This window comes from Trematomus bernacchii, unplaced genomic scaffold (genome assembly GCF_902827165.1).
Source record: "Trematomus bernacchii unplaced genomic scaffold, fTreBer1.1, whole genome shotgun sequence".
Taxonomy (NCBI): domain Eukaryota; kingdom Metazoa; phylum Chordata; class Actinopteri; order Perciformes; family Nototheniidae; genus Trematomus; species Trematomus bernacchii.
The window spans coordinates 784731-811894 of NW_022988007.1; the positions used below are offsets into that span (position 1 = coordinate 784731).

Below are 27164 nucleotides of genomic sequence, written 5' to 3' on the forward strand. Positions count from 1 at the left end.
CTGGTTTCACAACAACGTAGCCTAGTGGACAACATACAGTGCGAGTCTATAACACATGGCGTGCCTCCAGACAAAAGGCTGCTGGATTTCCTTTGAGTCAGCCACACTCACTTGGACAATTTCTCTCTGTGAATGGAGGAATGGCAGGTTTAACATGTTTGTGTCCCAGTGGTTGCACTTCAGGCCCAGCTACATACCTGTGGCCAACTAATTCAAGGAAATGACGGCAATATGGCATTCATTTAACAACTTTGCTAAGAGAAACTAATTTCTGTTACAAGTTCAACTGGGACCAAAGAGAACATATATTAACACTCCACATAAACATGAGTCCCTCAGGCGTTTTGCAATATGTACTGATTGCACAAGAAATAGGAAGGAGCAGTTGAGAATGGCTGCATCTCCATGAAGCCTTTCTTTACTTCTCCTGTCAAGCACATTGACCCGAGGTGGCAACCTGGGAGTGTGTTACCACCTCAGATCCAGGACCCAGCCTTGCCCCCGGCCTCATGACATGAAGCCTAATAAAAGCAAACTTCTCCCTCCGCCACATCAAAGCAGACTCGACCTGCTGCGGCCCTGATCCTTCGCCAGCATCTCTGTATCGCTTTCAAACACAGCCACACAGGGCAATTTAATAAGAGATGGACAGCTAATGTCCCCCACCCAGGCTCAAGCCCGTCAGCAAACCAGCCAATCAGACGGTCTGCTGTGAAACCAGATCTCTGCTTTATATCACACAGCCAGACATCTAACAGGCTGCATAACATGCATCGCTTAACAAACATTAAAGACAAGGAAGAAAAGTTACAAACAAAGGTAATAAAGACTGTATGCTGCAACTATAATGCTGTCTGTTCATGAATGATATGAGCAGAAGATGATCCAGCCACAATGTGTAGGTTAGTACAGCCACCATTCAAAACAGTTGTGTAGACTTTCCCAGTATTACGTGTGTGATCCCAGACTTGCAGGAGAACACATTTGAATTGGATATGCGACCAAAGAGGCATGAGGAATCTCTGTTTGCACTGGGTTCCATTTTATCGACTGTGACATGTTTGCTGCTGCTTCAGTTTTTGAAACAATGGTGTATTATCACTATCACATGGAGCGGGAGCTCTCTTGTTGCACCATTATATTGTTTTGGAGTCAACCTGATAACTCATTCTGAGCGTGAACGTAGTCAGGCACACATGGAATGCATGAGACGGACAATGAAATGTCATACCGTCAAATACTGCTGCTTTACAAAGCTGTGAAAAGCGGGAACTTTAGCATTGCTGACTGTAGAAATATAAGTAACCTTACAATACAGGTTCAATAAACTATTTGATGTGTGCATGGATTATATTTAATTTGCCGTGCACCCTTTGTCCATGAGGGTGACAGAAATGAGCCACAGATGTCATGCTGTCAATTATAAAATGATCACCCTACAGATTCCTCTACAAAGTTATCACACACTTCTCACATGTGCCCACCTGTATTAGAGCTGATGGTTTACATCTGTTTTCAAGACCTTACATTTGAATCTTTATGTATTGGTTTCATGGAAAAAAGGTAAAACATTTGACTATCTGGATCTCATTTCCCCCTGCTGTGCATATATTCCTTTGAAGCTCATACGAACATGTTCCATTCTTGAGTAGCAGAGGAGACATCTCTCCATCACTGACAGCACAAATTCAGAAATATTATACTAATGTTCATACCAGGAAGCTGATTCAGATAAAGAATACTTCTCCTCAAGCCACCTACATGTGCCTTCTATCAGAAGTCAAATTAAACTTTCAGCAAGGGTGAGCATGGAGAGGTGCATTGGACTGTTAAAATGAATAAAACCCAAATCTCAATAGGTTAGATCATGATGTGTGGCTTTTATAAAAATGATTATGTGTGAGGGTTATGCGAGTTGAAGGCGATAATATGCATTGAGATGACTGCATGCCAAATGTTGTACATGTGAAGAAGATGACATACAGTAGTGTCATGCATATTAAAATCCTTTTCCTCTGGGCATACATACAGTATGTGGATATTAAGGTTTAAAACAAATCCTAAAACTTATCCTAAATTGCAATAAACTCTATTCAGTGTGTTTATAAACCAAGTTATTCTAAGAATCAGTTTTAACATAACAAACAGAAAGGTACAATATTTTTTTTAAATAACCTCTATTTTTGTCTGTCCTAAAAAGTGTTCCCTTTTATTTTCAATCTGAAAAGGTTTTTTCCTCTTTCCCTGTCAAAGACTATATTTTGAGATGATTTCCTTACTTGATAAAGGGTCCCAAGACAGAGGGTGTATGCTGTGCACATAGTGCAGCCACTTAAGGAAAAGTGTGTGAAATATAGCTATACCTATAATGTATCAGACATGATGGATGAGTGTCATCATAGAGTTTGCCATTGTACAATCTACACTAAGCTACATGTACACTACGTTACATAAAATATTGTTTTCTATTTTGGATTCGTAAAATAACACGCTGATTTATCGTTCCCTTTTATGGTTTTGCACAGCAATTATTTTCATTTGGTGTCTAACATCTTTTCTTATCTGGCTTATTTTGGTATACTTGGACTCTGGTCATCGGTAAGATGGCAGATTGGGATATTGGCAAGCAGCTTGTGGTCTGGCATTCGAACCTAAACCTCCCAATGTGCAGTAGTTTGAAGTCAGCCACCTGCTAACGCTAATTGCCTGGTCTTTTTCAGGGGAGAGGCCCTTCATTCTCGCCTGGATGAGGAAGAAAACAGGCAATGGAATGCAAATTGTGTGAGGGATGAATGGAGGGAGTAACCAAGGTCAACATATTAGGTGTACTTTAATAAGCAGGGACAGGTCAAGGGTTCAACCGTCCCCTGAGGTGTTTATGGGAGATGGGAGGAGAAAGAGAAACCAATTTAGAGCATTAATTCAACTTGTGTACAAAATGTCAGCTGCACACGCAGACACATTTCACGTTGTGACCATCCGCTCCTTCAAAATCTGGTGATACTCCATTGTTTTTCTTCTTATCAACAAATACGGTGAAAAGACCAAGAACAAAAATCTATTGACATTACAACAAGTACGCTACATGTGTAGCCCAAGCCTAATCTATCATATGTTTATGGGCAAGAGTGCTACTGACAAATGAGGCCAATGTCATTAGTGTCGAAGGTCCTGGACTACTTACATTTTGACCTGACGGGGCTAGATCTTAAAGATCTCCTATCATGGTATATATATATATATATATATAAAAATATATAAAAAACATGTCTATGATGTGTTTTGCTCAAAATACCAAACAAATCATGCATTTTAGACATCCCTCATATCCCTCTGTTTCAGCCCTGTTAGAGAAGGTCTGATTCTGTGACTGTAGCTGCTGGCCCCGCCCCCTTTGGAGCACGGTAAGGCAAGCAGTGAGGTCTGTGACGAGCAGGCTGACTACTCTGCTCAAATAAGCAAAATAGATGTGATGAAACGCCATATCATGTTCCAAACCACTTCAAGGATTATTTCTGAAACAGTATGGAGCTCAAATGCTTTTTTCCTGCGGGTTTACCACAAGGTGAGTACCTTTTTTTATTTCCTGCTTTTTTACACATACTCTCTCCAGTACAGGTTAGCTCTGAGTGTTACCGATGCTTGCTAATGTAAACAAAGACCATATTACTTCCAAAACACGTCGCGCATTGTTTCTGATAGCAACGTTTCTGATAGGGCCGTGGGTGTAAAGCCAGCCCACATCTCTGATATTACGTCATATCGGACGCAAATCTGGATCAGCTCCGTTGTACCCCCGTTTTTAGAGATTTGGGTACGGAGGAAAAGAGAGAGGGTTTTATTTTCTGAAACTTTGTGAGTTCCCTGACACACCGGGGACACATATTTATGTATAAAAGACATCAAAAAGTGCATTTTGCATGATAGCACACCTTTAAGTTATAGGATTGTCAATGTTCAGGGAAACATTAACAACTGTATAAAATGCCATTGCAATCCATTCCACCCATGTGATTACAGTCTGGACCAAACTTTGGTCGTCTTTCATGTTTGCTTTTGTCCCGGATGCAGTCTCTCTGCAATAAAATACTACCAAACACACAGATTGGCAGGTGGAAATAGTCCCCAACAAATGCATTGTTTACTCAAGGTAATTCTATTCATATTTTGTAGCGTATTAAAGGGCCAAGAGGCATTGCTTTTTCCCACAGATGATCAGACTTCTTACTATTCAAATGTAGTATATTCGTTGAAAGCACTTCAGTAAATCCCCTTTGGTCGACAATAGGATAACAGGAGAATGATCTTACAATAGAAATGAGTTTTTCTTCTTTAGAAAATGTTCTCCTCAAATCCTCACATTTGTCCCATTTACCATTCATTCATTGGTAGCAAATATGTGTGCACTATGAGTGTGTTCATACCTGGGCTATGTTCTTGTTGAGTAAGTAGACACCGTATTCAAAATGAAAGCGCTCTCCTCTGGGGTACAAAGGGAATCTGTTAAAGACAGGAGAAAAAGACAAACATGGTGTTACACAAGAACAGGGGATTTATTCCTCCTGATCTACCGCCAACAGAGTATGGAAACGAAGGCATTAAGACACTCAGGAAACACATACAGTACATTCCAAATAAGCACAGTCAAGCTTACATCAGCAATATGTACATACTGCATATCATATTATAGGTCTTTCCATGTGAAAATGTCAATAAAGGATGGTGGGATTAAAAGGGTCCATTGCTTATTAATTTTACTTTGGGAGATTGAAACAACTGTAGCTCTTTGGCTTTACGATATGCAATGAATTCTTTCCATCATTAAAGTGGCCGTTCCTGTAGCCAGAGGCGTTTACAGTCGCTAACACTTGTAGATTGCTGATGAAGCTGGGTCTGGGTCTATGATCCCATCCCACGGACGCCACCTCCCTACCTCGTTAAACTGAAATATCAAACAGGAGCGGAGGCGTCCAAACAGCCTGTCCATCTGCCTCTGAGCAGGAACAAAGAGAACTTTTACTTAGGTGGGAAAGTCCCACTGTTGCCCGTCAGATGTCTTAGTTGGCACTTGCTCATGAAGGATTGTGAAGATATCCCTGGGTGTTGGGGAAGGGTGAGAGAGGAATTTGCTGACATGTAGAGGGAACGTTATCGTTGCTATCGGGGACTTGAGGTTGGACTCATCCCTTCCTGTCATTATGTGCTTATGTCTGCTGATCTCCCACTGAGGAGGGTTACATATTTGGGAGAAGACAGTCCCATGAACCAAGCAGGACTATGGCCTGACACATACATCAACATACTTACATTGACCCTTTGCTATCTAAATGCTTATCTCAGACCTATCTCAACTCCATCTCTGAAGGTGAAGGTGAGGTATTTAGAGTAACCCAAACCTAATCCCACTCTTAACCTCTCACCCAAAAATTGAATAAGTGCTTGTTAAGAAGTTGGAGGAAAACAATCTTAGAGGATTTGCATTACTCCTTTCTGCACTTGAAACAGGACATCTGTTGTTTGTAAGCACAACATTCAAACAACACACGTGAGATTTGACCAGTGCCAGGTACTGCCATATTTAGCTTCCATACACACAGATACAGCATCCATGCAGTGAGCCACATTAGCAGCTGTTGTTAGTGGCAGGAGGCCATGTCAAAAGGGAACGAAAAAGCAGAGGAAATATTGTTGTATATATGAGCCTTTACTTCTGAAAACTAACTAATAAAGCTTGTGATATTGTGTGATCCCATGTGAGGGAGGCTCACTGGAAAACAACAGCACAGTTCTTCACAGAAACGTCAACAAATTAGAATAACATGCACCATCTCATTCAAATGGGCTGTCTCTCTTTTATATGACAGTGTATTCATTTGCTTTTGGTGTTAGGTTTGTTAGAATGGATGTTATCATTGACTGCTGTGTCATAAAGACATTATGGATATTAATAGAACGATAACCACCTCGTTTGTGTTGGCTATTCTTCCTCCAATCAGTTAAGTTAAAGCCCACATTTATGCATTTGCAAAATGTAATCATCTCATAATTTTATCCTACGTAGACATTTTTGAGAAACTGCTATTTTTAGTATAGGAATTCTAAAGTTTAGACAAAATTATTTTTTATGAGGTCAATGCAACCCTCACCTTTTCACCACCAAATCAATTTGCCCTTGGTTATAATTCATATATATAATGGTTTGTGCTCTGATATGCACTGTCAACTGTGGGACCTCATATAGACAGGTGTGTTCTTTTCTAAGTCATGTCCAATCAATTTAATTTACCACAGATGGACTCCAGTCAAGTTATAGAAACATCTCAAGGATGATCAGTGGAAACAGGACGCACTTGAGCTCAATTTTCAGTGTCAAAGCAAAGGGTGTGAATACTTATGTACATGTGATATTTCATTTAATTATTTTTAACACGTTTGCAAAAGATGATTTAAAAACGTTTTTGCTTTGTCATTATGGGGTATTGTGTGTGGGATAATGAGAACAAAAATGAATTTAATCAATTTTGAAATAAGGCTGTAACATAACAAAATGTGAAAAAAGTTAAGGGGTATGAATACTTTCCGTAGGCACTGTATATCCCTAGCAGCCAGTCCAACTAGCTGTGGCTGTTGTCTCCTGACAGCGCTGCCAGGAGCAGCAGATGCGCTCTGATGTGTGTGTTCTGTACAGTATGTGCAGACATGTGTTGAATGCTTTGCACATGTGTGTGTGTGTAAGTGTGTACTGGTGAGGATGTGCATCCGGCATGCCTCCTCTGTGTGTGTGTGCCCCCCGGGGACTAGGTCATGGTCTTCCGTTAATCCTCAGTGAGATCAGATACAGGGTCCCCCCCCTTTAACTCTGACCTATAGGCGCTTGCCTCAGTGTGAGAATCCAGCAGAATACACACGCCTCAGCGCTGGCACTTCACTGGACTCTACGGTCAGATCCTGCTAACAGCACTGGAACCCTGCAGCTTCAAGTATTGATTCAGATGTGATGTGACACTCTGAAGGCCAGATTCTCTCAGACCTTGATGCTCTGAAATCTTTGATAACACCCACGTTTCAGCATTTCAGCTGTACAAGCATATGACTTTGATAACATGAACCCCAGGATTTTGTTTTATTTTATCTGTTTGTTTTCCCCTACTCGTATCTGAGGCCGTCTGGAGATGTCAGACAACATTGTGACCTCATGCTCACTGTAAACACCTCCTCACTCACACTGTGACTTTGGGAAGCTAGGAAGTAAACCCTAAACAGATGGAGGTCATTCTAGACGTTCCTAACAGGATGTTGCTTCTAAAGACTGGCGAGTAAAGAGTGAGACGCTGTTGCCTCGGGGCCACACAGCCAGCCACTTTTTGACCCTCCATATCCCCGACATGCAGCCAGGGCCCCATGGAGAAAGTGACATGCCAGAGGTCACATCTAAGCACTAGGAAATAACTAACAGAGAGAGGAAGAACAACAAAACAGGCATTCCCCTTGCGCCGCTGGCATTCCCAATATCACTTCCCCACCAACAGATAGGATTTGTTTGCTGATGGACACTCAGGGAAAGGAAAACAGAGCTACTTCCAACACACATACGCAAAAACATGAGTCACATCGTCACAGCCAAGTGATTAATGACCGCTGTCCACTGCGTCTGAAATCACACTGGAGAGACTCAGGTTCACCAAACACCAGGAATTCCTCCCGGGGACGCCCAGCAAAGTCAAATATATTATTACACACCAGCGGGGAGGATCCAGGGAGGAAGGCAGAGGACGAGGGAAGGGAGGAGGCGACAAAGCAGTATGTGATCTGGTTAGCCAGCACACTTTTATACATGATCTACTATGATAGATTTGTCACACCGAGATGAAAACGCCGTACCTAAGGGGAACTTGGCAAGAAAAGGCTCCAAATAAGCAAAATATATGTAGATCAAGAAAACAGTAATGCAAGAAGTCAAAATAGGAAGTCAAATTAAATGAACATGAAGATAATGAATTCATTTTGGTGTGAAAAAGTAACTTGCTGAGGCGGGAGAAGTACTCAGATCTTGTACTTAAGTCAAAGTAGAAGTACCAGAGTGTAGTCAAATACCCATTTACAAATAAAAGTCCTGCAATGAAAATGTTCCTCAAGTAAAAGTAGAAAAGTATTGGCATCAAAATATACTCAAAGTACCAAAAGTAAAAGTAGTCATTGTGCAGATTGGTCCATTTCAGAATAATATATATGATATGTTTTATAATGATTGATCATGAAAGTGTTCTCAAAGCTGGTAAAGGTGCAGCTAGTTTGAATGACTTTGTATACTGCAGGGTAGCTTGTGGATTTACTCCAGGTGGAACTAAAGTCTGATTTAACACTTGATTATATTTCACATCATTCATCCACATCTGTAAAGTAACTAAAAGTACAGTATAACATAAATGTAGGGGAGTAAAGTAAACCATTTAACTCTGAATTGTAGTAGAGTAGAAGTACAAAGTAGCAAAGAATTGAAATACTCAATTAAAGTACACTTATCTCAAAATTGTACTTGAGTAAATCTACTTAGTTACTTTACACCACTGGTAACTTGTTTCCTTTTAACATGTTCAAATCTGTAAATGGGGACAGATAGTTATAAATATAATTTCTGCTACAAAAGTAAAAATGTAAGTGGTATTTGTCTCAGAGAGAAATAAGGCATATCAGAGTAAGAGGAGACAGAACGCCATTTTGAATCACTCAGCCAGCAGCAGCCGCAGCAGAACTAAAGCAGTCCTCTGCACTAAACAGGAGGAAATAAATGACAGCCCTGGAGGAATATGCAGCCCAAATCACTACCCTGTCCAGAATAAACAGACACAACGCAGAAAGATTCACACACAGGCTGGACAATTGTGTTTGTGGCACTAATTGTGCTTTCCCACTGGCTTGTAAGAATGTGTTTTTCTGTTGTTGAGATCACTTTCCCTTTTGCAACTTGTGCGCAATCCTGTTAGTTATTTTGTTTAATTCTGTTGTACATATAAATCAAATATAATCATCTCTATCTCAGCATATTTCTTCACTTTCCTTAATCAAGCCGTTTCTTCCGTCCGCACATCCCTCTCCTGCTCCCATCAGTGGCAGATCTGTTGAAGGCTCACGTCCGTGAAACTAACACAGCAAACCCAATATGACAGGCTCCATAATCAACACACCCACTCACTGTAGCGTCCATTGAAAAGACTGATTGCTGAAACAAATCTGCTTTCATTCAGCTAATATTCAACTCTGTGTGCACTGGTCAAAAAGATGAGAAGGAAAAGACAGCAAAAATAAATCTGTCACTTTTATTCCCCCCTCTCATTAAATAATGTCTCTCCTCTTTCCTTCTCGACTTCTCTTAACCACAGGATATTAACGTGCACGCTCTAGCTTCTTGCGCACATTCAAGATATGTGATTATAAGTGCAGAGCCCTCACATTGTAAAAAAAGACAAAAGCCGCATCTCACAGGAAAGTCCCTTGTCTTTACGTATGAGTGAGAATATGTGCGCCAGCTTTTTAACAGCCGGTCTAGACAACTTTCAAATATAAAGGAAGGACTCTTGTGAAGACTAGGAACAACCAATAAACATAGAGCTACAATGATGAGATGAAGTAATAGGAAGTGCTTTGCTTTCTCGTCCTGTCCATTTCTTTTCAAACACTCATTGCCCTTTCTTTTATTCCTGTTGAGGGCTCTTGTAATAGCTGGCTGACTTATACTTCTGTCATCTCTGAGTGATCCACCACCCCCGCTGGCTACACTTTCTCAGGACTGCAGAGCCAGGGGCCTCCGAGCAGGTGTCAGCAGCACATGACGTCTTTTATACCCTGCAGTTAAATGGACACATTTGTGGGCAAAGAGAAAAGATGGGTTTACTATGTCCCAAACACTCCAGTTTGTGTATGGATGTTTCTTTGTACATGCAGCCTGTTTGAGAACACATTGGTTTCTGGAGTTTTACACAATACTGGAGCCAAAATGGAGTCCTGTTTTCTGAGTTAAACTGGCCATAGTCTCTACAGGCAGTGCTGTTAAAAGCAGTCTATTAGAGAAGGTCAGTGGGGGCCTCTTGTGAAAACCATAGACAGCATGTATATTTAAGCATGTTATAGTATAGTGGACTTCCTTATTCCCTCTTGGGTCCGTTGTATTAAACACATAAAGGAAGACACAGCTCTGCAGGTGGGTGGTCGTGCTGAGCCTTGCTGTGGTTCAGGAGAAGAGGGTGGGAAGACTCCTGGTGACCGGCTGACCTGCAGTAATGTATACACAGGCCGAGGTCTCCACATGTGTTGGATTGCCTGTTTAGACATCCTAATTAATACGCCAAATGTGCAAAACAACAGTTCTGGCTCGCATAGTTGAGACAAGGCTTGGCCAGTATGTGCACACCCCTGTTTTAATGGTGGGGGGGGGGGGGTGCTTGTGAGTGTCACAATGTCTTTAATGTGCGATCTCAAACGGCACAGGGCCATAAATCATGTCGGCCCACTAAAAAAAAAACACCTGCCTTGCAACTGTCAAGGCTCTAATTGCAGTGGTTACTATATAAATCACAGTGAGCTGTAATTTTCAATATCTGAGAAATGATTACACAGACCATCTGTCAGTGAATGCTATTTAATGGCCGCTGCTGCACTTAGGACCCCAGTATAACTGTTTCGCCATCTTGGTGTGTGCTGCTTAAAGTCTCCCGAGTGATGTGGTGGTTGCTCGCTCTGTCATACTGAGTTTTCATCACGGCTCTTAAGAATATCCAGGGGTCTGCTGACCCCAGCTCCCAACCCCTGAACTCTAATTTTTCCCCTTTCCTTTTGTTTTTTATTCCATTGTTTTAATCACATGCAGAGGAGCTCAATCTGACCTACATACTGTTCTCTTGCCAAAAACCTAAGCCAGAGCAGACATCACTGCATCCCTAACACATTATTTAAATAATGACATGCTATCGAACCTCAAATCAAAAGATTATAACACCCGTTTAGGATTAATACTTCAACCTCTTGGCAGTCTCTGGTCAACACCAATTCTCATGATCATAGCTTTACTAAGACTAAGAGTCTGCAGCCAGGCAAGCGGTTCTGTAGGAGTGTCCTTGGGCTATCCTTTGAGCTAAACGGTAGAAAAGGTATGCAGTAACGCTGGTGATATAGATCAAAATGTTCACTTTGCTTTGATGATAAATGATCGGAAGTATCTATCTCCGTGCCATAAAAGCAAAGCAAAACAGTAAGTGCCCTAAACCTACATGGTTTCAACAGGCCAGGAGGGGGGGGGGGGGGGGGGGGGGCAGTCATCTGAGAAAATGACACCTCTTCTCAGTAAACATTTAGTCGTGTTTTCGGCTTCAAACTTTCACATGGTGTTTTTTGTTCATTGAGTAAAAGGCACAATATGGGGCTCTGAGTCAAAACGGGGGGTTACGTATTGCAACCCAAGTTATATAAGCACAGGCGGAGCCCTCTATTGGACTCTATGGGTACTACTCTATAACATGCTATGCGGGCATTCATCTACTGAGTTGCATAAACGTAGCCGGCCAATCGGGGCGAGCCTACCTGAATGCACGCGCACGCCCACAGTATATAAGGCGGCTACGCCTCCCGACTGTCATCCTACACCCTCTTCAGCGAGCGGCATAGGAAAGACAGGGCCCCCAGGTAGAGGGCTCCGCCTGTGCTTATATAACTAGGGTTACAATACGTAACCCCCCGTTATATATCACACAGGCTCCGCCCTCTACTGGACTCTATGGGTACAGTGGGTGGAGCCCCGATGTATAAACGCCCTGTCGTCCAACAACATCGACCCATCACACTGCCCCTGACCAGCCTTTGGTTAACAGCCACCGCACCCCCACTTCCTCCCATCCGGTTGTAACCGTGGAGAAGTCGGGGCCACAGCTTGGATAAGGCACACTCACACACGCTTACCTCGTGTAGAGTGTGCATGGAAAAAATTTAGCCACACCATCCCCAAAGCACACAAACAGCTGTTCAATGCGCCTAATGGCAGCCGTGCGCTCGACATAACATGCCAGCGCACGCACCGGGCAGAGGAGGTGCAATTTAGCCTCCCTGGCCCCAATATGGGGTGGAAGATTAAAGCCACCTAACTGAATAGCCCTTGACCTGAACGAACTCCTTAGGCTCTTGGGAGCAAAGGAGGGGTGCGGTCTGAGTGTCGCCCCGCTACGGTCACCCCGGATCAAAAAGCAGCTTGGGTGCACCGACAGAGCGGTCAGCTCGGACACTCTCTTGGCCGAAGTCAAGGCAAGTAGCAACGCTGTCTTCCATGACAGTGCTTTCAGGGAGGAGAGCTCCAGAGGCTCAAATGGTTCTGTGACCAGAGCCTCGAGCACCAACGGCAGGTCCCATTGCGGGGAGGAGGCGTGCACTACTGGGCGCTGTCTCCTGACCCCCTGCAAAAACCGCGACATAAGCGGCTGACTGAAGGCTGACCTGCCGCCAAATCCCTCATGGCAGGACGAAATGGCTGCTGCATACACCTTAATTGTGGAATGAGCCAGCCCCCTGTCCACCAATATCTGTAAGTAGGACAGAATAGAGCCCAACGTACACGATAGAGGCTCGAGACTCCTTTCTTCACACCATCGCTGGAATCCCGCCCACTTCGGCCTGTAACAGGCTGTGGTGGATCCTGCTCCTGCTGCCTGGATAGTCTGAATAACGTTGTCAGAAAGCCCCACCTGTCTCAGCCTGTCCCTCTCAGGAGCCAAGCCTAGACAGGTTGGCCCAGATTGGGTAACGCCCCTATTGCACCTGCTTCCTGAGACAGCGCCCCCCAGACCTGAGGAATTGTCCAGGGATGGCCCACTATCATCTGTGTCACCTCCGCGTCCTGGGGCCACTAGGATGACTGACAGACGTTTCCGTCTCACCCTCTCCAGGAGGGGGGGAATGAGATGCAGCGGTGGAAAGGCGTAAAGCAGCTTTCTTGGCCATGGCTCGTGTGCAAATGCGTCCACCCCCAAGGGCGGATTGTCCTGCCGAGCCAGGGAAAACCACAGGGCACAGTGGCTGTTGCGCCGGTTGGCGAACAGGTCCACCTCTGCTCTCCCGAACTGAGTCCAGACCTGTTTCACCATCTCCGGTTGAAGCCTCCACTCGTCTGGCAGGGGCCCGCCTCTTGACATGAGGTCGGGCCCCCCCGTTCTCCCGCCCCGGGATGTGCAGGGCCCTTAGAGACAACACATTCTGTGAAGCCCACAACCACAGGTTCTCTGCTGCGGTCAACAAGGCTACGGAGCAGACTCCGCCCTGCCTGTTGATGTACACCACTGTGGTGCGGTTGTCGCTCCTCACTAGCACATGTTTGCCCTGTATTAAGGGTTTGAAATGCTGGAGGACCAACATTACTGCCTGCAGCTCTAGGAGGTTGCTGTGGCGAGCCTCTGTCAGAGGCCAGCCACCGCCTACAGCTTTCTCTAGGCAGGTTCCCCCCCATCCTGTCAAGGGTGCGTCTGTGAAGACCGTGATGTAGGAGGTCACTTGCCCCAGTGGAGTCCCCCTCCGCAGATGCTCTGGGGACCCCCAGAATCTGAGGTTGCCCTCCACTGAGGGGGGGATGGTCACCAGACGTCGTTTGTGCCTCTTGGGATCTGAACGAAGGCCGATAAACCACCTCTGCAGGCGACGTGTATGCAATAATCCGAGTGGCACCACGAAGTGAGCAGCCGCCATGAGACCCAAAGTCTGTATGATGGTCAAAGCTGTCACCGTCGCCCCCTGACACAGTTTGCAAACTGCCCGAAGCAGGGATGCCTGTCTGCTTTCTGTCAGGGAGGCACGCAGTCTACCTGCATCGAGCAAAACATTCTACCTGCTGGTGAGGTATGGGGCAGCTCTTCTTCCAATTGACCGCAAAACCCAACTTGGTTAGGTGTAGGATCAATTGGGCTGTGTGAAACATTGCCCATTCCCTGGACCTGGCCATGACTATGAGGTCATCTAGATAAAAGAACACCCTCATGCCATGGTCGCGCAGCGACTGAAGCGCTGTGGCCACACATTTGCTGAACGTGCGTGGGGATAGGGAGTAGCCGAACGGTAGTCTGTTGTACTCGTAGGCTACCCCCTGGAAGGCGAAACGCAAATACTTTCTGTGCTTTGGAGCAATTTCCACATGAAAGTAAGCGTCCTTCAGGTCTATGGTTGTGAACCAATCGCCCGGCTGCACTAGCCCCAGTTATGTGCTGGTATTGAACCCGCCCCCCAGCTGTGTCCGTGTGGCCCTGCACCCTGAGCAATCCCGCCATGCCAGCCACCGGAGCCCTCGTTTTCAGAGGGTGCCACCACGTCGCCTCCACACACTGCCAGATATCCGGCAACGGGGGCGAAACAAAGGCCGGCTGGGTTGGCTGAACCGGGCCATAAAACCCCTGACAGAGGCGGCTCACCGGTTTGGGTGGTAGCGGAGGGGGGAGCGGTAGACCCACACGCTCCGCCGCCATGGCCATCACCAGCGGGAAATCCTGACGGGCAGACCTGCGCGGTGGACCCTCGTGGATGCCGGACCCAGAAGCGCCCGACATCGAGAAGTCCTCGTCTTCCTCCTCGTCGACAAACGGGGCCGCCCGGCCCGGCCCGCCGGAATGGCGAACACAAATGGCACCTCCTTGGCCACCTCCTGGTCCTCCATTTCCACCACCTCGAGCTCCTCCTGGTCCTGCGCCTCGTCCGGCGGGCGAGGCATAATGCGCCTGGAAATGTTCCAGGCGATGTTGGCGTCTGAGCCGCGGGAGCGCACGACATGCACTGCATGACGGAGAATGTTTGATGCCCTCCACAGCGTGGTCGGGCCCCAAACACTCGAAGCACAAGCGGTGGGGATCAGCGCCCGCAATTAAGCCAGGGCATTCAAGGAGTGGTGAGTCCATATTATTTTCCTATTTCTTTATCTTCTTTTACGTTTAGCTTCAGTTGTTGCTGCTCGCTGAAGAGAAAAAGGATGACAGTCGGGAGGCGTAGCCGCCTTATATACTGTGGGCCTGCGCGCGCATTCAGGTAGGCTCGCCCCGATTGGCCGGCTACGTTTATGCAACTCAGTAGGTGAATGCCCGCATAGCATGATAGAGAGTAGTACCCATAGAGTCCAGTAGAGGGCGGAGCCTGTGTGAAATATAACAATAAGATGAGATTTGGTGGCGTATTGAAGTTACACATGTAGTAGTTGCCATTGCAGTCAGCTTCACTGGGAGATATGATAACTTCGTTGTTATCATGCTCAGGAGCTAAATTACACCATGTCCCAATCAATCAAGTTGTTGATGTGAAAGCTGTAATACTGGTACAATAATGGTTCCCCTCTGAAGTGGCTAATGCTGGGTTTTAAGCATTCTGAAGTCACATGAGGTTAGGTGAAGAATCATAATTATAAAAATATTAGCTCAAATAAATATCTTAATAGTTCTAAAAATAATATTTCATAAATAACACTATAACTCAAATATATCTGTCAAATATTTCCATCATAAATCAAAAGGCTGTTAATGGCTCTCACATCCTCAATCTATGAACAATAATACACCATGAGAGGCTCTCAGCTGGCGGGGCCACTCCCTTCAACCCAATGCATCCGTCAGAGAGCCATTCAGCACAGATGCTTCTCGTTATCTTTTAAATAAAATATGGAAGACTGATCAAATAGACGTCACAGCAGGGCTCCAAGATGAAGGGCTGCATATGAAACTAACATGTCAATGTAGAGAAGACTCCTCTACATCTTTAGAGCTTTTATAAACACAGCAGTCCTTCCACTGTCCTTGAGTAATATATCAGACAATCTCAAAAGACAAGTAAACGTCCAGTGCAGTCCCAGAGTGCCTTTGTAGTTAATCAGATCTAAAGAATGAGATATTTGTTGGAATTTGTTTAAATGTTAATATTAAGTTGATAACCTCTTTCATCTCTTCTATGAAGAACAGTAACTACAGTATGTGACAGAACAAGGGAGAGAAATAGAGTGTAAGAAGAAGAACCTCAGCTGTATTAAACTTGAAGTTAGTAGTGCCGTGCAGTATGTTATAGAAACACATAGAACACCATGAAATGCTAATTATATACTAATACTAAATGTAATTGATAACAGCACATGAGTTTAAAAGTTGTGATAACTACAGATCTTGTGTTCCAGTTGGAGATTTAACAGAGGACACATGTAGAAAGAGAATACTGATCAGGTGCCAAAATGCCATGACCCACACTGTACCATTTTGGCTTGGTACCAGATATTTGAAAACCAAGAGATTAAAAAAAAAAGTCTATCTGCATGGCTAGATATCTACTACTAAGATAGAAAGCCTCTGCACGCGTGTAACTTGGGTGAACTCACCCTTTTAACTTTAGCTACTTAATTGCCTTAACTGATTGCCAAACTTTCAGCAGGATGTCACTGCTTTCCCTGCCATTGCTGTACAGCAGGGGTTCCCAACCTTTTTCCCGAGAGCCCCCCCAAATTACTCCTGTTGGAAGTTGCGCCCCCTCTGGGGGCAACAGACAAGGCAACAGCGGTAATTCAAGTTTAAAAGTCTCAAAAATGCTACAACTACTGTCACAAACTGGATGAATGTGAAGTATTTTGTTAAAGGAGGATGAAAGCGTAATTAAGGAGCACTATTGGAGAGACTTTGATGGTTATTGGACTCAGGATTAATTCATTTGGATGCCCGCTGTATGAAGAAATTAAAGGACGGCGCAAGTGGAAACAATTCGCAAAGGGATTAAACTGTTTAAAACACATGCTCAAAGTAAGCCGGATTTTGCCAATGTGTTTATGTGGATTCAAAAGTCGTAAATAATCGACAAAATGGAGGAGACCGATCTGATCGGAGCAACTGTGACAAATAATCCAACTGAAACCGGCATGGACAATGACTATGTTTTCAAAATGCGCTTATCCAGACAAGCCCGGTTTGGACACTTTACGGGCAGAAGAAACATTTATATTATTATTATTTATTATTATATATTTTTATGCCTTTATAGCTACTAACTTGAATTTTTATTAAAATGAATTAACCAATTATTTTTTATACGTTTATTGCAATGTATACAATCATGTACTGTGTAACAATTATATGTTAAAAAAAAAAAAAAAGTTACAAAAAAAAAAAGTCTAAATATGATATTAGGCCTCAAATAATCTGAGGCCTGGCGCACCCCCTGCGATTTTTGGCACCCCCCAAGGGGGGTGCGCCCCCCAGGTTGGGAACCATTGCTGTACAGGACAGGTTAGTTTAGTTCCCCTCTGCTCTCAGCACATAGTCCATGTGAAGAGACATGAGACCCCTGAAGCCCAGGTACAATAACCTCTTTTCTTGGAGCCCACAGGTTCCTCTCGTCTTAAGCTGGCCTCCACCAACAGTTTATTTTGTGCTTGAACCAAGCAGTGATGTGTAAATCCCACTTACATCCTTTTTTCCTTCAGCTGTGATAAAGAACACTAAAGAAACTGATTTGCTGTAATACTTTGGCCTATATGAGGCAGCGCTTGCTTTTTAATGGCCGGGCTCTGGACTCAATCAGACAACGGACATCTGGATCGCATCTCTCTGGTTATCCCCAAAGCAATCAGAAACACTGGAACCGGGCTCTCGGCAGGACAAAATGTGGGCGCAACATGGCGTTAGAGCACGCTGATTTCAGAAAATGTTTTTGAATGTGATCCCAAGCCAAATCATACAGGAGTGCCAAAAAGAGCAGTCATATTCAACACCTTACTCTCAAACATTCCAGCGAGACCAGTTTTACACTCAGGAGGGTAACATTATTCAGATCAACACATGCCTTTTAATGTGGCAACATATTAGCCCGTATGAAACAAGTCAGGCATCACTCACTTCTGCAGATGTAAAGGAATAAAATGACTCAAAAGGTGAAATATATTCACATTCTTCACACTACACTGAAGACCCAATACTTGTAACACTTCATGTAACAGGCAAGGCAGAAGGAATTTGACTTGCTCAACTACACCCATAACTCTGAGAATTAATATGAGGGATTTTATGTTGGACAATAACATGATTGAATATCTCAGCTACTGAAATGTGGATCTCTAGGTATTGCAGCATAGCCAATACAAAGGGTGGATAAGCGCTACTTATGGATGCATGGAGTCATCTAAGAACTCCATAAAGATTCATCACTTTGCAAAAGTAGGGTCAGGACAATTACCATTTACCAGGGGCCTAGAGTGCAGCATGCACCTAAAATGCCATACGGTTCCTATGTGCACCCCATTACAGTTGACTGACTGCTTGCTAATCCTGCCACGCTCTGAGAAAACTGATCCCATGCCACCTCACTTATCACCACGGGCTGCCTCTTTCCGACACTTTAATCACCCCTTTTCTGTGCACTTTTAGAGCCCGGCGAGTTGCTTTCCGTCTCCCCACACATCATTTTGCTTTGTCTGGAGCCCGTTGGGACCTCAGGGGTCATAAACATATGGAGGAGGGGGTGAACATTTTCTGGAGCGTTTGGCCCCACTCAGGGACACCTTAGGGAGATGCTGGTTTGTGGTGCCTTTTAAAGCCACACAGCCTACCAGTTTCTTTTCTGCTGCTGGACACTGGCGTAGATATCCTGCATGGTAGGATGGAAATGTGTGAAGGGACTCCTATTGAGCCTCTCCAGCTGTTGTCATGACACAATGACCCACACAGAGAGATAGTCGCTCAATCATTGTGTTGTGTGATAATGTCTCTCTTTTTCTCAGACACTTTCTCCCAGCTGTTTGTCTTTTTAAGTATGACACATCTGGATGTGAAAGTGTCAGTGCTGATTTACACGTTATTCCCACATGCTTCAACAGGGGATAAGCGGTCACTTGTTATGGAATGAGAGTACAGCACAAAGAGATACTGGTAAACGTGTTGACCCTTGCTATGGGAGGCCAAACTATTCCAGAGCCTGGAGAAGATACACACGAGCTACCCAGCTGCTTTGCTCTGTACAATCAGGGAGTTCAGACAGGGCAGATAGGACAGAACTTCACTCACCTAGTTTGCAGTTGTTGGTTTGGTTCCTAAAAATGTGAAATGATTGTGGAGATTCTTAAACAAATACATTTTTTTTAAATCCATATTTTCAGAGATGATCATGAGCGGTGACAAGAAATGACATTTGTAAAATGTTTATTGTAATACGGATTCAAAATCAGTTATTTAAAAATATTTCTACAGCTCATGTGCATGATAATGTGACAATTAATCCATTTTGGAATAAAATGAAAATAAAAGGTAAATAAATAGAATAAAACAACGTCTATTCTATTACATTAACATTATAGACGTGAAGGGATATGACATTAAACCAAAAACTGTTTAAAATGTAAAATGCATGTCAGTCTGACCTTTGAGAAACATCTTTATACTGTCTGAGACAAAATTGTCTCAGACAGTCCTGTCCAGCAGCACCAGCAGCCCAACTGGATGGTACTGTAGCTGAACCCAGATCAGCTGTTCACTTTGACAACACACCTTGACTGCAGTGAGCAGGTCAGCTGGAGACATGGTGTCAATCTTGAATTGTTTGTGTTTCGCTACATCACAGGGTTACACCCATAGTTGGCAAATGTCTGCCACGCTCCTGTTACATTAAAAAGGTGAGAATAAAAACAAAGTGAGGCTTCTGGTCTGCAGTCCTGTTATAATCACCTGATTTCCCACCGCCATGTGGCCTGCTTCTCTTCTCCTACCACTTTAAATGATTTACTATAATGAGCCTACTTCAGGCTTTAAACAAGCCCAGCTCAATACTTGACAGACACCTGAAGAACACAGCAGACTGCTCACACAATACAAGGCTAACAACCGTTCCTGAAGTACCCATATCTGTTTAGATGGGCCTAGATCTGCGCTTTAGATACAAATAAAAACAGGGCATTACAGCTAAGAGTCCTAAATAACACTAATATAAACACCAGTCGTAGATGAACCAACATCTCTTACTACAATCCCATGCAAAGTAGTCCAGAACCGGGCCAGGTTCTGAGCAATAAACAGGATTCATATTTATTTTTTAAACAAAAATAAAAAAGACCGCTGATATTTTGCTGATGGCAACAACGCCCTGCACAGCAGAAGCTAAATGATGAGCATAAGGTAATAGCTGACGAGTGCAAGCCTGACTCTGCAATTTTCATCTTTATACTTTTACTGTCCAAGAACATACCAGACTTCTCACTCCAACTCAAAGGGGGCAATCATATTAAGCCACATCCACGCCTATTAGTAACACTGCTGATTACAGTATAATCTACCTCCTCACTCTCCATCCAACGCTGACTGAAGAGGCGCTCGCATGTGTGGAATGTCAGTATGTGTGGAAGGTGCATAGCTGGGCTGACTGTCCCAAGCGTGCAATTATCATAACGCAGCAGGGATTTTTTATTCTACCTTGATGCATAGTTACAAGAGAATAACATACAAAAATAATAATTTCATTACGACGTGCCTGCTGTAATAACAGTGCCTGTGCACTTCATGACAAACGACCCTGACAAAGCCCCAGGTGAGGTTAGATTCTTGCTTTCTCATTTGCTTCTCTCCATGTCAACATAGTAGTTTCAATCATGAATAGTTTGATTCAACAAAAATGATATAATGCGGTGAGGATAGGAAGCAAAGTGCTTACAGCCCGAGGGTGTGACAGAAGCATGTGTTCTAAACGGGCACTTTGATTTACACCCTCAGCAGAGCTCCATACTCTGAACATCGGAGTAAAAAAAGAAGAACGCGTTGTTACCATGGGCGAAACAAACAGATAACGACAGACAGCACCTCCCAGCCAAGCTATGCAGGTATGTAGTGAAAGGGTGAGATGTGCTTTTTTTATGTATTGAGGTTTCTCTGCATTTAGCATCGGATTATTTTATATCTGTATATGGAGTGAGGGGATTTTTATACGTTTTTATTTTTTAAAGCCATGTGAGGGGGGCAATATTTTTTTAATAAATTCATTATTTCAAACACCAACGTCGTGAATTGAGAAAAACGAAAAAATATATATTTTATGAAATCAAATAGGAAGATCACGAGAAAAATAAATATTATATTTTGACAAAGTTATACATTTGGTCGGGGGAAAAGAAGGAATTTTCAGATTAAAGTTATACATTTACAAGAAATAAAATTGGAATGATATGTTTTTTTTGCCAAGCAACCACATTGTTTTACTTTGCAAGGTAGGGATCGACCTCAAAACCCCAGACGCTGCTGGTAGAAGTGAGGAACATGCTAAATACTTCTGACAATCTCTCCATTGCATTTTAGTTTTTGATACACAAACACCTCCTCTCATTCACTATGTTGTTCTCATCAGAATAGACACAAACATGCCAACATCTTTTCAAAGTCTGGATTTTAGGGTAGTATGGGGATTTATACGCTAAAAGTATTTATTTGTTGAAAAAAAACAATTGCAGACTATAAATTGATTAGGTCTTCCACTGAAGGCATAATAAGAGGCAGCATTTGTCTGTGATGACATTGAGTTGAGCAATTTGGTTTCTTGACAAAAAAAGGTTTGGCGAGGGGCTTCCATCTCAGAGTTTTTCCTCTGAATATCATTATGTGTTTTTGCTTATAGTCAGAACACTGAACTGCGGCTGCCACAAGCTAATGGAAGACAGGTCACTGTAGTACGATGCAGCTGAGGGGTGTAACAACGACAAATATAAAAACTCTTGTATTCTGCACTGCGGGGGAAGCAAACAATTGTTACTGCAGTCATTGTTACTTTGTTTACGCAGGATAACTGCCACTTATCGGGAAGAAGGAGAAAAAATGATGTACTAAAACTATAAAACTGACATTCAAAACCCTGCCAGACCTTTTCCGGGCAGCTTTTGATAACAATCTTTAAAAAGGCATTCACTATCTTGAAATGCATTCTGAAGAATGTAAGACCACTTTGGCTATTTACACTCATATACAAATAAATTCCCCTTACATTAATATTAAAATGCTTAGTGAAGCAGTAGAAGCCTCTGTAGGTTTACAATTCCTTACCACTATAAAACATCTGAATTTATGCCCTGTTGAAAACATAAATATAGTATTATATATATTGTGTGAAGTCCATTATTTTAGCTTTATTACTAAACTGTCTTTTCATGTTGACGACGGAAAAACTGGCATGGCCCCTTAACTTCCCAGGGGTCCCTTAACTTCCCGCTGAAAGTATCTGAACAAAAACACTTGAATCTTCCTTTTACAAACAAGTTCAAATGTTTAGATTTGGAACCAAATCTGTGTAACAAAAGGTGTTCATCTAAAAGTAACTTCAACAATTTACCAGCCATAACAGCGCATGGGAACAAAATACTACTCTCATCATGTGCTGAGGCATTCTTCATTTTTTCATTCAATAATGATATATGTTTTTATTAACACTGAGCTGTATCATTAATCTTCAGCTTTCCAATGATTTGCAAAACTCATATACTGTTGACTTCTTCTCTACCCCTGAGCATCCCCTGTCCCCCACCTCTCGAAAAGAAGGGGAGGGAATGGTAAGAGGTTAAGTTACATTCAATTAGATTTAGCTTTTGCCCTATAAACAATAAATGTTCCCAAAATTGTTAGGATTACATGTTCACATGTTGGTATAAACTATCTATCCCCACAGTTACCCTGTTTAGGAGCGGTTTGAATTCTTCAAGGTCTCCATGAGAATAGTATTGCAATAAAACTGTAGGATTGTAAAAGTGCTTATAAGCATCATTTAGTAACAAATGTGTTGTAATGAGGAGCTACCTTTTAGAAAAATGATGGAAAGTCATTCCTAATATTCAATTCACTTGAGAAACCTAAACCCTGGAAGATGGGTTTGTGCAGGAAGACCAACTGGTACATCAGTGTGTATTTTGATGAGAGAGATGCTTGTTGAGATGTTCCCTAGTTGAGTGTGTTTCCATGTGGAGTTTTGGGCCTACTCACTCTCTCTCCTTCTCAGTGAGCCGGTCAGTGATGGTGTCCTTGATGGAGGAGCGTGAACCCTTGTGGATCACCGGGTACCGGAGAGGTATCTGCAGGAAGCACGAGATCATCAGCACCAGGTGCGACGTGTAACCCAGGGCGACCGCCACGCTCCCATCATCCTTTGCTGCAGGACACAGTAAAAAATAAATTAAATTAAATCACACATTAGATAACATTAAGCAGAAATGTTGTTCTTATTATTCCACCAAGACAACAAAGCCTCTAAGCCTACAGAATAACATAATGCAAATTCAATTCCAAACAGAAGCATCTTAAATCATCCAAAAGTCAGTATTTTATTACAACTTCAAATCACACAGTCAGCAATGTATGTTTTGTATGGACTTTCACTTTCATTACATGGAAAACTAAACTGTGTTTACATATACCATGTCCACATCTTGGGAACACAAACAAAAATAAATACAGTTCCAACCAAAGATAGTTTGGTATCCACAGGAAGGAGAGCAGCTGCATTCATGTGGGATGCTGTTTTGAAAGTGATACAGAATTTGGCAGAACTTACAAAGTCCCAAAAAACTTTGGTTGCAGTGGGATCCCCAATTTTGTTCAGATATGTGCTTGAGAAGCAAAAGCATCCAGCCTCTGAGCCCGCCTGAGACTTTAGGGTGGAAACTGTATGCCTCTGTGAACATTTCTGACAGAGAAGCATCTTGCTTCAAGTACGAGGAATGGTTTCAAGACAACACACTAAGTGGTTTCACATTCTCAAACAGCAGCAGGACATTGCTTGAGGCAAAGATTTAAAATAACCTGGTTTTTATCTTAATGCGCGGAAATAATAGACTATGGCAATTGTGCGTAGTATGTTCCTTGGCTCATGCTGTTTCTTCTGAAACAGAAAGCTTACGTTGGGGCTGGGCGCAATGACAAAAAACATATGATAACGGTATCACGGTATATCACAGTATTTATTCATTTTTCAATGATTGGAAATGTATTTACATTTATACGTTTTACCTATCACAGACGGTCCCTCGAACAAAAGCGTCTTCTAGCGATGCTTGACTCGACTTTAGACGTTTCACCAGCGTTGCTTGTTGAAGCTGATCGTATTTTCATACATTCTTCATAAGTGCTTTTTGTTGAGGTGGTGGAGTATATGACTTGTGTTACCTCCTTGGGCAACAATTTTAGTTCAACAACATTTACAATTAATGTTTGTTTGGTCCATTTTAGATTTTTTTTAATCCAAAAAAACTCGTAACGACAGACACAACTCCTCGGCACAAGTTTTTCTTGTGTGTCGTATGTATCTCCATCTCCAGTCTCATTGTCTTCAGTGTCTATCTTAACATTCTGCTTCACATGTTATGCTACTGCTACTAAGCTTGGCACTCTGCCTCAGCATGCATTTCAGTGGTGCAGCAGTGAAAGGAGTCTCCTGCACAGCTCGAGCGCCATTCGCCACTTTTTCAACGGTATTGCGGTATATGAAAAATGAATATCAAACGGTATAAAGTTCACGGTATTCGGTCTGAAATGGTATACCGCCAAGCACTACGTTGTACCATTGTTCTCCCTGTATTTGATCAATTCCATAGCTCCAAAAGCACCTGGAGTAAACAGCTTCATGATCTCTGTTACCACACTAACACACTAACAGGAATAACTAAAGGACACCTTAGGGTGCAAGTGGAGACAGCTCCTATCTTGTCAGGCTGAGCTGACAAAGAGAGCCTAAAACACTGAAGGGCTCAGCAGAGTGCCACTCTGTTCCACAGCAGGATTAGGACTCCCCTAACCCTAACCCTGACCCTGGCCTCTAATGGGGAACATCCTCCCCTGCAGGCCTGTTTGACCTCCACACCATCGGACAGCTCTGGACTTGATCTTGCTTTCTCCGGGCAGACCTCACACAAACAGAGCAGGGGTGAGCAACGGTGTGCAATGGAATTATGGGCTTAGATATGTCTCATAATTATGTGTGTGAACATAAAAATAATTTGTGTGTAAATATGTGATTTGCAAATGTAAAACACCATCCACAAATGCATTTAAAAGATTTGCAAACTCACAAATACATTTGCAAATGTTAAACGGATCTGCAAATACGCTAAATATTTTTACAAATAAAAAAAAGATCTTTGAATATCTCTTTAACATTTACAACTTTCGATCAGGCATTTGTGAATCCATTTTTTATTTGTCGTTGTCGAGTTTTGAGACAAACTTTCCGCCGGTCTCGGCTAAAATCTACTCGTGTCACTCGGTTATTTTCGGAAACCACGTGATGGCCTGCTGATGACGACATTTCCGCATGATTTCAAAGTTAGATGCATTCTTTATCACCATCATCATCATGTTATAGTGATACAGTTAGTTTGTGTTAGTTTATTGGTTCAACTTTCTTCATTGTTCTTTTTGTATTCAGTCAAGCGGGTCAAAGTTACAAAGCACTTCACATCTTATTAATCGGCCTAGTTTTACCTTACCAGTGCAGTGGTAAGGTAATCTGTAGAAAAGCAACGTATTTAGGTAAGCCTTCATAGTATTTAATGTTATTATGTTTATACTTGTTTCCACACATTTCACAATTTGGGATGAATGAAGTATCTATCTATCTATCTATCCATCCATCCATCTATCCATTCATCTACTGTATCTATCTATCTATCTATCTATCTATCTATCTATCTGTCCATCTATTTATCTATCTATCTATATATCCATCTATCCGTCTATCTATCTATCTATCCATCTATCTATCTATCTGTCCATCTATTTATCTATCTATCTATATATCCATCTATCCGTCTATCTATCTATCTATCTGTCCATCTATTTATCTATCTATCTATATATCCATCTATCCGTCTATCTATCTATCTATCCATCTATCTATCTATCTGTCCATCTATTTATCTATCTATCTATATATCCATCTATCCGTCTATCTATCTATCTATCCATCTATCTATCTATCTGTCCATCTATTTATCTATCTATCTATATATCCATCTATCCGTCTATCTATCTATCTATCCATCTATCTATCTATCTGTCCATCTATTTATCTATCTATCTATATATCCATCTATCCGTCTATCTATCTATCTATCCATCTATCTATCTATCTATCTATCTACCTACGATTTTCTGTTGGGGGTGCTGTGGGGTAGCTTGCCGCTTCATAGAGGTTGCTCAAACATGTAGGGTTTCCCATTAATGTAGCTATGGGCTACAGTGAAATGTTCTACTGCAACACTCCCCACACGCACATACAGTAGGCTACACCCACGACTGTTACAATGAAGGCTCGATAATCAGCTCACGGCTTATTTTTTTTTTAAATATTGAAGTTAAAAGCATCAATCTGGTGCACTTTGAGAGCAAAATGAAGAGATCTATGGATACCTCTCTCAACACCCATATGAAACAGAACTGTAAACAGATGTACTTTTTCTTTATGGATATTTTACTAATCACTCCCCTTTTAAACTCTATTCTTGTTTTACTGTCATATAGTATTTCATAACTGTTTTTCATTTATTCTCTTATTGTTTTATAGCCTAACTATAATGATCATATGAAGGTGTGCCTCGGAAATACTTTGCATAAATCTCTCTCTCTCTCAAGAGAGCATCTATTGCACGACTGTCCATCCTGGGGAAGAGCTGCCTCCTCCTTGCTCTCCCCTCTTAATTATGGGGTTTTTGGGGGGTTTCTTTCCATGTACGTGTCAAGGATCTAAGGTTAGATGGTGTTGTATGCTGCACACACTGTAAAGCCCCCTGAGACAAATGTGTAATTTGTGATATTGGGCTATATAAATAAAATGTGAATGATTGATGGTAACATGCATGCTTTCATTGTCTCTTTCTCAGGTCTGTGCATATTGTACTGCCTTTTGCAGGAAGTCTAATGGACACAGAGGTTATGTTAGATGATGAATATTAATGTCTACACTGAAAAAACTAAAGCGTGGACTTGAAATAAGTCTATTATGTCAACAGATTTCACATATGTATTAGGTTAGTTGAAAGCAATAATATTAAGTTTAAATACAAAATATTAGGTTCAACTTAATACTATTGCTTTCAACTAACCTAATACAGTTATGTGAGATTTGTTGACATAATATTTGTAATTAAAGTCAAGGTTTCAGTTTTTTAAGTA

The 27164-nt window shown here is 42.5% G+C and overlaps 1 protein-coding gene across 2 annotated transcripts in view; it reads right to left on the reverse strand.

Moving 5' to 3' along the window:
• uvrag (UV radiation resistance associated gene) overlaps positions 1 to 27164 on the reverse strand; it is a 105632-nt gene that overhangs the window by 39807 nt on the left and 38661 nt on the right. For both annotated transcript variants that reach the window (XM_034117322.1, XM_034117323.1), the window contains 2 exons: positions 22983 to 23148; positions 4425 to 4500 (listed from right to left, as the gene is read on the reverse strand). In XM_034117322.1, coding sequence (XP_033973213.1) covers positions 4425 to 4500; positions 22983 to 23148 — 242 coding nt within the window. The remainder of the gene's footprint in view (positions 1 to 4424; positions 4501 to 22982; positions 23149 to 27164) is intronic.